A 14,160-nucleotide genomic window follows, 5' to 3' on the forward strand; every position below is an offset into this window, starting at 1 on the left:
TAAACTTCATTTGGCATTTCCCTAAGGTGAAAGTATATAAACTGTATTTACTAGGAAAGCTAGCTTGGCAGATTTTCATGCCCTTTGGATAAAAGCAAAATTGTACCCAGCACATAAATTGACATATGAAGCAGTAAATAATTGTATGATGCAAGTTGTTTTAATGGACTCAAGCCAGAATGTTCCATTAACCAGTATTCATTCATCAATATTCATTGAGCTTAGGGCTTATTGTGAGGCTAGGGGGAAAAGAAAAGAATGAAGGAAAGTATAGGAGTGTGATGAATGTCGGCATAGCTGCTGAGAAAGTGAGAGGTTAGAAAGGGAACTTTAGAGATATTTACAATATTTTTAGTTTTTCTCTCTCTTCTTTTGTCTTTCTTTTTTTTAATTAAAAAAATTTTTTTTCCTTCCTAGGCAAAGGAATAAAGTACAAAAAAGGCTGGGTGTCAGCCATTAAATACAATCATCAAAAATCTGAGAACTGGGCAGCAGAATGTGCCAGGCTCTTTTCTTACTTTCCTTTTGTAAGAAGCAGCTCAGAGATCAGCCAGTTAGGGTGTTACATGCATATGTGTGAGGTTGTGTTTATATATATTTCTATGTGGATAAACATTCAGAAACCACAATGGCATTCCCAAAGGAATCCTTTCTTAATACAGGAAGTGACAGCTTTGTGAAGGCACCACAATTGAGCTCCGGTTTTTCATTCTACATCCCAGGATTTAGTTTCTAGAAGAAACGAAAACTCTGTGATGTTCCATGGGGCTGCTTAGTTAAAGCTTGTCAAATGCAAAGCACCTGAACTTGGCTTCCAGGGAGCTCTTTGCATTCAGAGATGTCTAAAACCACAAACCGTAAACTCTGATGCGTACATGCAAAAGAAGAGGCCACAGAAATTACAAACTTGTTATTCAGTGTGGCCACATTCCCCTGCCATCATTACTCCCAAGTTGACTTTCTCTTGCTCTGCACTTGGGTTTACCAGATGACCAAGCTTGGGCTCTATCAGATAGCAGCTGCCTCCCGCATACTGGAGATCAGGATAGTGGGTCAAGACTGTGACCAGGCATAATATTCCTATGAACTTTGACATGTTTGTTGCTGCAATTTCGGTAGCTGGAATGCGTGCAGAGAATAGAGAACCATGAGATATGGAAGCTGGGGTCACAGAACATTTTGAATTGGTCATACACACCCTCCTATCTGGAAAGCCCCAATGTCTTTTCTCAGTCATTTCTTGCTTGTGTTGACTGCTTAGTGGATATTGTAGTTGTTGTCATCTTCCTTCTCCTCAAAACTATCTTCCAGGTTGACTGTCTTCATGTTTCAGTTCTTGCCCCACCACTTTGACTTTTCCTTCTTCTTTTCTCTTTTAATTTTGACTATCAGAATATTCACATGAATTCACTATCCACATTTCCAGCTGTGACCTCTATGCAGAGCACCAGAGTCACATTTCCAACTAGGTGTTTACACACAGAAATCTTAACAACACCTTGAACTCACCATATTTGAAACCATCTTTTCTTCTTACCTCTTAAATTCCATGGCACATTTCAACTTGCTGGTAGGTCAGCCGCTTATCTCAACAATTAATCTAATGAAAATTGCTAATCTAAAGGAAAACTTGTTTCTCGCAGGAGACCAGGAGAAGGACTTAGGATCTACTGGGGGAGACCCGAGCAGCAGTCGCTATTATCCCGCTGGAACCCATGGTCCACTGAGGTGCCTTATGCTACCTTCACTGAGCACCCTATGAAATACACCAGTGAGAGGTTTCTTGAAATTTGCAAGGTAGGAGGCAGCTTGGGCATCATTCTTTGGTGATGCTAAGTGCTTTTAAAATGTGTACTGCTTAAACAAAAAAAAAAAAAAATGATAAGCTACAACCTGGGGTTTATATAGATAAAAACTGTAATAGGTTTATAGGATGTTTTTTAGCAAACAGTGGAGCTGTTTTATAGATAAAAAATGTATAATACTTCTATTAACCATATCATGCTGTTTCTGCTTCGCTAATTTCTTAGCAAAACAATTATGGTGTAATATTGTTTAAAAGTTGCAGTACTTATGTTTATCTGTGTTTATTGCTTACAGAGTACATATAATTTTCTGTGTATCATTAAATTCTTTTATTCAGAGAAAGAATGTGGAAGAGTGTGAAGTATGAAGTCAGATATGGCTCTGTGGTCGTGTTTAAGTCACTTTTTCCCTCTGGGCTTTGGTCGTCTCATCTCTAAAATGAACATAACAATGGTCCTTCTCCACCTCGTTGGGCCATTGTAAGGTTAGGTGGGATACAGTATATATAAATGATCCATAAACTATAAAGCAATTAATACTTTTACGTCTTTAAATCTCATCTCCCCAAGTAGATTTTAAACTCATCAGTGGCAGAGAGGCCCCCCTCTACTATTGTTTCATCTTCCCCAGGGAGACTTAAGCAGTACTAGGACACTCTAAGTGATCCGGAAGTGAAACAGTTGGAGCTATACATGTGGTGAAAGATCAAACTTGATATTTTCAACAAAACCAGATATACACATATGAGTGTTCCTAAAGGTCTAGAAATTCTTGCCTTCTCTGTCCTCTCTCTGTTTATCTTTATACACTGCCATTCATTTCAGAATATCATAACTCTTTATTTGCTATAAATTCAAAACATGGCAATCTACATCTAAAATCCTCCTGTGGTTGGATGGCATATATTGTATTTCTCACATTAAACACACTTATTCATATACATGAAGATGTATATGTGTACATGAATAGTTTTACTTGATAAGCCCCCTATTTTAAAAAAGGATCTGAGGGAAAATATATGTAATTAGAAGCTAGATGGGCTCTTCATTCCCCCTAACCTGCAGGGAAAGTTGGTTTGAATCTTGTTCTGCTCTCAGCAAAGGTCAGTGGTCCTCTCAAGATTTATGCAGATGTCCTCAGGGGCTGATGGTCTCAAGGGTTGCCTCTGATTCCCAGCTATTGCAGGCACTAAATTAGTTCATTATATGGATCGCATTGCTACTTTCTCCATGTGATACTCCTATTTCACAATACTTCAACCCAAGCGTCGACATCAGCCCTGAGCCTGCCTCTTTACCACCCAAAGTCAACAATGACACACACACACACACAAAAGAAAGAAAACCAGTAAGAACAACATAACACTGACACAAAGGCATTGATGTGAGGATAGACTCACTGAGGACTTCAGGGAGATAGAGTGAGCGTTTATCTCACAATAATGCCCCAAACCCCGAATGGAATATTGGATCACCCTATTTTTAAAAAGACTTTATTAATGATAATGCTCTGATGCATTGCTTCATAATCTTCTCTCCTCTCCTCTCCATCCTGCTCTTGCTTCTTCCCAAACTCCTGTTCCTTTTCTCTTTTTTTTTATTAGCAATGAAGAGTCGTTTATCTGGTTCTTTTTTTTTTTTTTTTAACATGTGTTAATCCAACTGACAGAGCTTAATCATGTATGTTTCCAAAACTATTCCTTGCCTTTAAAGGAAATCTGGTTCTAACAGTGAATATAATACATGTTTTGAAGTACCAGTAATTATTTTTTATTACAAGTCAAAAGTGAATATGAACTGCCTTGGTAAATAAATACCAACTATCACTTCCTGGGCCAAGTCTTCTCTTAATTCCTCTTACCTGGTGCGTTTTTAGCAACTATTCTCTAAGTGCCCTTTGCTGGAAGAAGTATAAGGTGAAGGATTGAAAAACAAATTCTATTAACTGCATTCCTTTAATACTTGATAGTGCTTTATTTTATTCTGTCATAAATAAAAATAAGAACAAATAATTTAAAAGGAAGATGAAAGATAAAATATCAAAAGGGGGATGGAATAACTATTTCCCAAATACCTGTGAATGCAGTTAAGAGACTGGAGCATTAAGTTTTGCCCAAGACCACCTATCACCCAAGGCTAAAAGGGGAACTTGATGTTCATATAGCCCTTGTTGGATGGAAGATAGAGCAGCGGGTGTGTGTGTGTGTGTGTGTGTGTGTGTGTGTGTCCATGCTTGTGTGCACACATGTGTGGGTATGAGCATGATGAGTGGTTGGTTGCTTAGCTGGTTGGCTTTCAGTCAATCAAACTACTTTGTGAATCTGTTAAGTGTATTTCCTTTAACACTCTTCTCATTAAATTATTCTTTCAAAGTCTTGTTTTTTCTTCCTGGCAACAGTCTGCAACTTGCATTTGATAAGCCATTTCTTAGTCAAAGTCCACTCTAAGTCCGGGCTCTCTAGGAAAACAAGTGATCTCAGTCTGGGACATGAGATGATGAGTACTTTGATCCAGTTCTTTGAGTCTTAGTTTCTTTTTTGCTGTTGGTTTTTATGTCACAAAATTATTTGTGTTTTGGACATTGTCCAAAATTGGCTTTGATTAATACTCAGTTATATTAATATAACAGTATAAATGAGAAGAATGATAATTTTGGGAATGTAGAATCCTTTTGATATGAATACTTCAGCATAATAAGATTTTTAAAGGTGATATAAACTGGTGTTTCCATTTTCCTTATGAATGAAATAGGAAAAAGTAAGATACGGGGGAAATGCGTAACTAAATGACCTACTTAAAGCCATTTAATTCAGTTTAGCAAACCTATTATGGCAGAGGAAAGGGGATCATGTAGCCGAGTCACCTACAATCAAAAGTTTCAAATCATTTACAATCTAATGGAATAACTTATTTTTAAAAGCATGTTTATAAAATTATTTTTTGTTTGTTTGTTTGTTTTTACTCAGCATCTTTTCTTCTGCAGCACCTGGAATCTCTCTATTCAACAAAATGTTTTCTGGCACCGACAAGGTGCAGGTGTTATGATTGTTGTTAAGGATACAAACATAAATGTGGCAAGATTCTTGCTTTCTGGAAGGCATTGTGTAAGAGAGGAGGCAGAAAAACATGCAAAGATTTTTAAATAAGTACTAATGGACTGAGACAGAATTCTGAATCAAATGAAAAGAAGTGTAAGCACTTGGAGGTATATGGAGTCTCTTAGACACAGTTTAGATGGAGTTTAATCTTGTATATTTCCCACCATAATTATAATGGCTCAGATGATAGGTATAAGGGCCTAAATTAAGATAAGGGTGGTAGGAATGGAGAGTAGATGAAGAAATTTTGAGATATTCAGGATATCAATGGAAGAAGGTAACTGGCAGGATATGGTAGGTGAAGGAGAGGAAGAAGTCAAAGACAGCATGGTCTGGCTTGGGTAGATGGCGATTCCATTCATTTGAATGGGGAAATCTGAAAGAAGAGTAGGTGAAGGGGTTTAGTTTAGGACATTTGAATTAGAAATTCCTGTGGCATGTGGGGTTGAGTTGGTTGCCAGGCAGTTAGAAATTTAGGTCTGTCTGAAGCTCAGAAGGGAAAGCTGAACTGATAATATAAGTTTCAGGTTATACTATGTGGGGTCAAAGCTGAGTCTTGGGGTTGATTGCTCAGGAAGGTAGCCGAGGAAGTAGCATTAATGGGCAGAATTGCATTCAAATTCAAATTTATACTATCTCTAAGTCATTTAGCACTGATCTAATAAAATCACTGTCAAATGCATGCAATGCTCTGTCAAAATACATTACTTCTTTTACCCATCCCACTAACTCTACACTACCTGTACATCTGGTAAGTATGATGGTCAAATGGACTCTTCCCAGGCATTCTTGCTTATCTCTAAGTCTTCTTACCAACACTTTTCGATCTGTGCATGCACATACTTTGCATTACTCATATAAAAGGTTGTGAAAAATAGAAAGTAACATTTTTGGCATTGATTTTATTATTATAAGACATAATAATCTCATGTGAATTATGTAATTATATTTTATAGTTATTGATTACAGTTTACATGTTTTCATGTAATTCAAGTAACAAAAACTCTTTGAGGTCAGGATGCTGTCTCCACTTTAAAAATGAAGATACTTAGTGATTAAGTGAATTAGGCTGAGGTATCATAATGACTATTTCCACACCCAAACAATTTGCCAATACTCAGGGGAAAGGGCAAAACCCAGAAAGAACTCTGTGTGTGTGTGTATTCATAGTTACTGCTGTGATATAAAATGATACGATACTTTGTAACCAAGGTTAGTTATCCTTAATTGTTTAATTCACTTAATATCTGCAACTTTTAGCCTTTCTTCTTTTAACCATTTTCTTTTTTTCACTGAACCAGGTTCATTTGTCCACTGTGCAGCAAGCCAAATGCTTAAATGCCAAGGTTCCCAGCAGAGAAAGGGTTTACTCACAAGGGATCCAAGCCAGGAAAATGGGGGAACAGATCTCAAATCTGCCTCCCCAAATGCTTAGAATATTTATGAGATAAAGATGCAGAGTGGACCAAGACATGGAGAAGGTGATTGGAGGCAAGAAAAATCTGAAGTAATCTATATTCTGTGCAGGTGTATCTGAGTTACATGCTTTTTCTTAGGATGCATGCTCAGAAGATGGCAGAGTTAGCATGATATGAGTTTTTGGCCCTCTGCCATTAAAAGGTCATCCTTTGGACACTTACACAGGCCCAGTTGAATGGTTGGTGGTCTCGACCAGTTTGAACTGGGCAAGATTAGCTCCATGTTCCCGAAAAATAACTTAAGCAACCGTTTCTAGAGTGACCCATATGTTAGAGGTGTTATCTACAGAGGGTTATTACAGGAACCTTGTGATATATTCTCTGACCTACAGGAAGCTTGGAGGGCATGCAATTCGCAGGAACAATTAAAGTGAGTTTCGTCAGTGAAGGCAGTTACAGGCTGTTATTTATTAAGAAAGTTATAGTTCGGGGGATCTAACTGATGATGCCCTCAGTTGTCTTAATGGGCTCTTGGATTGCGTGGAGAGTCTGGTTGAGAGGGCCTGGTGATTGTGCCCAGAGCTGTAGAATGAATTGTGGGTGTTCTACAGCCAAATCAAAGTGGTCTATACCTTTTACTCTTGCCTGGAAACTTTATCCTTATTTTCAAAGGAATTATGAGAGTGAACCAATGTCTCAGCAACCAAATGCAACTTTCTGTCCTTAACCCCTTGGTTTCCCTTCACATCAATTCAACCAATATTTATTGAGTACCTACCGGGCATTGGATACTACATGGTGAGCAGTGCTGTAGATAATTGTTGGGATAGCAAAAAGAATAAAATAGATGTTGCCCTCCAGACATTTTTAGTGTAGAGGGAGAAGGCGAAAAAGGTCATTAACAAATTGGAATTTAATGTGGAAATACTATTGATAGAGAGAGTCAAAGGTTTTATTGGAACTCAGAAGAGAGAACAGGTATGTCCAAAAGTTAACAAATGAGGTGACATTTGATGTGAAACTCCAGGGATAAGTGATTTAAGCATCAAAGCAGGTGGGAAAAGACAGTTTCAGTAAAAGAAACATGGTTAGAAGCTGCAAGTGACAAAGGAATATAAGATGTTCTTGGACAAAGAGTAATTCACTTACGCTAGAGTTTAATGTGTGTGTGTGTGTGTGTGTGTGTGTGTGTGTGTATGCTTGCACGTGGGCATGCATGTATTGACAGGACAGTTGAGGGAATGAAATAGAGTCTGGAAATTAGGATGTTTTGAAACTTCCCTTCTGTAGGAAAAAAGCTTCTGCCTCCTCTTTCTTCCCTCTGTACACCTGAATGTACCCACAGTCATGATGTCTCCATAAAGATAGCTCCAGGTAAAATGTACAAGGTTGGTGTAAACATTCTGTTCAGCTGTGGGACTTCCCAAGTGGTTTTCATTGCTGGGTATTGGATGGACTTACCCTTTATTCCAGCATGCTTCACTTACCACATAGGGAGGCTGAAACCTGTAGCCTGAAGGCTTGGAAAACCTGCTCAGCTAAGGAATGTGGGCCTGCAGGCGTGAAACCCGGTCTCTTTACCCAGTGTAAACAGGAAGCAAGTGATGGTTGTAATAAGGAAAACTGAGACTCGAGGCAGTGAGCTGCTGGCAGACAGCACCTGAAGCAAACCTGGGGCCCAGTCACTCAGCTGGCAAATAATCGCTGTAAAGTCAAGAAGAACATTCACCACACACACACACACACACACACTTTACCTTAACCGGCACACAGGCCCTATGTAACTGGAGTTGTTAAAACTTGACCCTCTGTTTTTGAGACTGGAATAAAAGAGGGAGCCAGGGGTGGATATATAAAAGCTTTTAGAGAGAAGTATGTGGCTGTTGGCATTCATATCAGATGACACCGCGTTCCTGTCACACAGATTGAGTTCAGGTGTTTGAAATGCTCAGGAGCCAGCTCGGGGACTTGGCCTTTTGTCTGCCTCTCCTTCAATGCACAGCTTGTTGCTCTGTCCCCGTGGCCCCTCCTCTTTTTAAGGGGCTCATAGAAATGACTAGAGATGAAGTGCTCCAGACGCTAATGAAATGCCAAGTTCACGAAGTATGAAATAGTGCCACCTTTTTCTTTCCAGCACTTTGATTCTGAGAATATCCATGAAATAAACTTATGATGAGGACTGGGAAGGCATTCAGTAACCCAATCTGATAAATATATACTGATCTACGAAAAGTTATCATGACTGTCCAGAGAGTGTTGACCATGGAAATATTGAGGTGAACTGTTGCACTTTGGAATTGAGGAATGACTTCAGTGATGACAATGATGATGTAGTTAATGATTTAGTGACAACATTGGTTATTGGCAATAGGCTTCCTTTAATGCTTTTGCAGTAAGACTCCAAATTCCAGCGTCATCATATTCCCCTTCCCAACCCTTCTGAAATACACTAGCACTTGGACACACAGACACACTGACTTTATTATAAACCCCTAATTTATTAAAGTTATTTTAATCTTTACAGCCAATCTATGAGTTTGATGCTATTAATATCCTTATTTGATAGAAGAGGAATTATAAAATTCAGAGAGGTTAGATTACTTGCCCAAGGTCACACAGCTAGTGAATGCCTTATGTGCAGTGTAAGATCTGGTTCATCTTAATGCTCCTGTTACAGCATACTATATACTTCCTTTAGTTCAGTAGTTCTCAACAGGAGATGATTTTGCCCCTGGGGGGTATTGGCAATATATGGAGAACACTTTTGATTGCCCTGCCTGGGATTGTGGTGCTATTGTATCTGGTGGGTAAAGCCAGGGATGCTGCTTAACTTCCTGAAATGCAGAAGACATAATCCCCTGCAGCAAAGAAGTATCTGGTCCAAAATACCAATAATTCCACGGTAGAGAAAGCTTGGATTAGTTGTATAGACAGACAGCCATACTAGTGACTCTAATTCTTAGAAAACTGGGTGAAATATTTGAGTGAACACATACGCAAAGTGCAATAGAATAAAAATTATTTTTTGCCTTGAGTATTTGGGAAGGCACTGTGGAAGAGAGAGGACTGGAGCTTGGTTTTGCAGGTTGAGTTAGAGCGTGGGCACTATACAGCTTTGTGGATTGAGTAGACTGTCAGAGCTAGAGGTTCTTAGGCAAGCTTAATACAATGGGTTTCTCAAACAAAAATTTTAACAGCTTTATTGTGGTATGGTTCCTGTACAGTGAACTACACATATTTCAGGTGAACAATTTGATGAATTTTGATAGATGTCTAAACCCGTGAAACCACCACCACGATCAAGATAGCTAACATGTCCATCACTCCCCAAGAAGCGCAATTTTCAGATTCCCAATTTATCCCTTCCCACCTCCTTTACCACCTGGTAACCATAAGTTTGTTCTCTATGTCTGTGAGTCTGTTTCTGTTTTGTAGGTAAGTTCGTTTGTGTCCTTTTTTTAGATTCCACATATAAGTGATATCATATGGCATTTTTCTTTCTCTTTCTGGCTTACTTCACTTAGAATGATGATCTCCAGGTCCATCCATGTTGCTGAAAATGGCATTATTTTATTCTTTTTCATGGCTGAGTAGTAGTATATAGAAAAGATCTTAGGACTTAAGTCAGGAGACATGGATCCAAGACCTTGTTCAGTTGCTTACTAGCTATTTGGTGTTGGACCAATCTTTGGAACACTTGGACCCTCAGTTGCCCCTAATGCCTAGGATTTTGTGCAGCAAAAGTTTTCTAAGTTTGTTGATTTCAACCCCTGCCCTCTATCCTATTTTGTTTAAGCTGTTAACTTCCCTTTATGAATATTGCTTTTGACTTCTGGATCTTTATTATTACGGATATTAATTTAGACATAGACTTTTGATCTGCATATTTCTTCCTTCTCCAGGCTCATGTTTCCAGCTGACTATTGGGAATCTGTAGGATGTTAGACACCTCAAACATGTCTAAAATAAAACCCTTGATTCCTGCACCTCAACACCTCCAACTCCTCCAACCCCTGGCCTTCCCAGCTCAGTAATGATGTCACTATCTAGCTAATTGCTCAGAACAAAAATCTAGGTGTCATCATTGCTTTCTCTGTTTTCTTCATTCCCCCTGTGTTCAATCACACCAGCAGGTTCTGTGACTTTACCTCTGAAAACTACCCCCAATTCAACCAGTTCTCATGCTCTCCACTGCTAACCTGGTCTAAGCCACTGTCATGTCTTGCCTGGACTAATGAAGTGACCTCAAGCTCACCCTATCTTCCTGCTTCTATTCTTGGCCCTAACAGTAAATTCTTCATGCAGTAGCCAGAATTATTTTTTAAAAGTAAAAAATCATGCAATGTTGAACTTTTCCTTAAAATCACTTCAATACATACTCCTTAACATGGCTTACAAGATTTTTCATGCCTAGTGCTCCAACCTCTTTCTTCTGGTCACTGTAATCCAGTCTTACAGGCCTTTTCTGTGTTCCTTGAATAAACTAAACTCATCCCTACCTCACAGCCTTTGCAGGTGTGGTTGTTGTCTTCCTGAAATAACTTCTTCACATGATTGCCTCTTTTTCAACATTTGGACCTCAGCTCAAGTTTTACTTCCACAGGAAGACTTGTCCTGAACACAGTTATAAAGTAACCTTCAATCCCCTATCCCTTTACCACATTTTATTTTCCTCCTAGAATCCATCACCATCAAAATACATATCTACTTTCGCTTTTTGACTCATAGCATATGAATGTAAACTTCATGAGAACAGGGTTCTTGCCATTCTAGTCACAGCACTGAGAACATTTCTGGAGTATAGACTAAGTGCTTTGTCAATGTTTCTTGAATGATTTTAGATGCCCTTTCATCTGCTAATGACACAGAGAGTTAGTTTACAGTATTGATAGAAATAACCCATATACACACAGAAAATTAAAGCAGCTAAAACAAAAATGACACCTGGTAAACTTAAATAGCTGATAAACAAACTGAAAAAATTACATATTATTTGTGACATTGAGAAGCAAAATTTGGTCTGAGGAAAATTAGTTTTGTTAAACATGAGGTTACATTAACAACTAAAATCAAACTCAGGAAAATGGTAATATTGAAAATTATAACTGGGAGAAGAAAACATATAATGGCTAAATTTGAAATGGATAAAAATCAAATATTTGTTGTAAAAGTTGCAGAGAAAAGAATCCATCCAGTGGAAAACCTTCAGAAAATAAATTTATCTAAATGGAAAAAATAAAAAATTCTTTAACTGTTTCTTTCAGATGGAAAAGTATTCAATGAATTCAATTGTCTCAGTGTAATTCATGTCAGAAAACACAATCTTCATGAAAATTTACTAATGCTTGTATAGTTTTGATATAGAAATAAGGAAATAAGTAATAATGTCCTCTTGCACCTGCTTTTTTTTTTTTTTAACCTTTCTCCTGGACTATCTGTAAGAAGTTAGACGACTGGTTAGACACCTCAAAAAACATGTTTAAAATAGAACCTTGCAATTCAGGTGGCTTTGTGAAGAGTTTCTCTCTCACCATGTCCTAGGTCTTTCACTTTTGTTGGTTTCAATCTCAGTCAGGTTCCCACTGTGTGTGGCACAAATGACCATGAATACCTCCGGGCTTGGATTCTATCAGTTTCACACCACACTGGCCAAGTGCCCATACCTGAACCAGTCTCTGGGACCAGAGGAATGGATTCCTCTGATTGGTTAGGCCTGAGTCATGTGATAATGTCAGCTTCACTTAAAATATTTGGATTAAATGGAAGAGTGTGGTTCTCCAAAAGAAAGTCAAGGTACTCTTCTCTTGGAAGAGAAAATTCAAATGGAGGAAAGGATGCTGGGTTGGAAAGAACAACAGTTGCCAACTAGGCTCTTTCTAACCTCATCTCATTTATTGAAATCCTATTACCCCTTCAAGGACTGTCTCAAGAGTCTCCTTTTGAAGTCATTCCTGATCCTCTGACCATGTGTAGTTCCTCCCGCTTTTGTGTTTCTTCAGCATTTTGCACCTCTTTTTGCTGTTTAGTTTTGTGGGCTTTGTACAACCATTACAAGTTTGTCTTTTATATTATTGCAGCGTAACTTCTCTGAGGGCAGAGACTTCATCTCAATCGTCTTTAAATCTTCAACAATGCCTGACAGGTGTCTGATTCATAGTAGACTACCAGAAAATATTTTCTAAACTGACTTAACATTGTACACATTATGAATAATGAAAAATAAACAAGATGCCACAGCTAATTTTATTATGTACATAATTTATTTACTGATTAATTTATTAAAAGACTAACAGAAGCGATGTTAACAATTCTGAGAAGTGATTTCTATCTAAGAAGTAAGAATAACCACAGCACCAGGAGAGCAGTCAACTTTCGTGGGGACCGGCTGGGGAGGGGCTGTGTCTGGACCTACCCTGCACTCACTAACTTTGCCTTCTTTTCCTCTTCAGTTGTCTGGTTTCATGTCTAAGCTTGTTCCAGCTATCCAGAATGCACACAAGGATTCCACTGGATCTGGAAGAGGAAAGGGATTGATGGTGATAACTGAACCCATTTTGATTGAGACCTACACGGGACTGATGTCATTCATTGGAAACCGCAACAAGCTTGGCTATTCCCTTGCCCGTGGGAGTATTGGTTTTTGACACTTTTTTGGTGGATAAGTACATCACCCACAGACATGCCATTATTGAAGATTCTGTTTCAGCCCATCATATTTTTGGACTGAAACAATTAATTACTTTTAAATAGTATTACATGATATTGAATATTTAGAACCTTAGGAAATCTAAAAGCTTGATTAGACTGATAGATGCATGCTTCAGATCTCATTAAGAATAATCAAATTTCCTAAAACCAGAAAATAAGTTCTAAGCCCATCAAATAATATCAAATTAATATCTGATCACAAACTTAGGGCAGACCCTCTGGGTTTTTGTTCCTCTGTCTTCTAAATGTAGGCATATTCTGGGTTTTGATCTTCAACCCTCTGATTCCAATCTTCTCTCTCATTAGGGTCTCAATCTGTATTATTTTAGCTATCTTTTTTATGAAGGTGACTTCCAAATCCATATTCCCACCCCCACTATTTCTTCAAGATTCAGTTTTGCATTTGTCTGTTGATCATATATCTATATCAGTGTTCTGATGACCAGTTACATTCAGTATCTTTAAAATCCTAGTTCTCTCTGTAGTGTTTTTATGGTCTGTCATCATCTCTAAAATCCATCAGTTTTGATGTCTTTAAATTCCTTGCCAAATGCATTTGATATAGTAGCTGTTTTAGTCTCTTTGAGTTGCTATAACAAAATGCCATAGACTCACTCGATGGCCTTCATAACCTAATTACCCAAAGGCCCCCCAACTCTTAATACCATCATATTGGGTTTTAGGATTTCAACATGTAAGTTTTGAGGGGACACAAACATTCAGACCATAGAAGTACCACTGTCTGTGACTTAGCATTGTACCCAATGCCCAGATGTCAAACTTAAAGTCCATTTTTCTTTCAAAATTGTTCACATATTTCTTCTCTTTTCCATTCTCACAGGTATATTATTAGATCATGTTTCAAATTCTATTTACTTGGATAATTTCTGTAGATTTTTAATCGGCATCTTTGCTGTAAAGCTGACCCTTTTATAATCCATTTTGCACTTGGTTGCCAGATTCCTAAAGCACAATTTGATTGTCTCATTCCCTTCTCAAGAATCTTCGATGGCTCATTGCCTGCTGCAGATTTTTTTTTTTTAATCTCATACATTTTGCTTTGTCAATAACAGATTTTCCTTCTAATAAAATGTTTCATATGCCCAATATGAAAAACAGAAGTAGGGCCAC

At 38.1% G+C, this 14,160-nt stretch overlaps 1 protein-coding gene across 1 annotated transcript in view; it reads left to right on the plus strand.

The window, feature by feature from the left end:
- TPRG1 (tumor protein p63 regulated 1) overlaps positions 1-13,947 on the plus strand; it is a 123,581-nt gene extending 109,634 nt beyond the window's left edge. The window contains exons 5-6 of the mRNA XM_010990097.3: positions 1,644-1,797; positions 12,771-13,947. Of these exons, the coding sequence (XP_010988399.3) occupies positions 1,644-1,797; positions 12,771-12,965 (349 nt within the window). The 3' untranslated portion in view covers positions 12,966-13,947. The remainder of the gene's footprint in view (positions 1-1,643; positions 1,798-12,770) is intronic.
- The last annotated feature ends 213 nt before the right edge of the window (positions 13,948-14,160 follow it).

Source organism: Camelus dromedarius, chromosome 2, assembly GCF_036321535.1.
Source record: "Camelus dromedarius isolate mCamDro1 chromosome 2, mCamDro1.pat, whole genome shotgun sequence".
NCBI classification, from domain to species: domain Eukaryota; kingdom Metazoa; phylum Chordata; class Mammalia; order Artiodactyla; family Camelidae; genus Camelus; species Camelus dromedarius.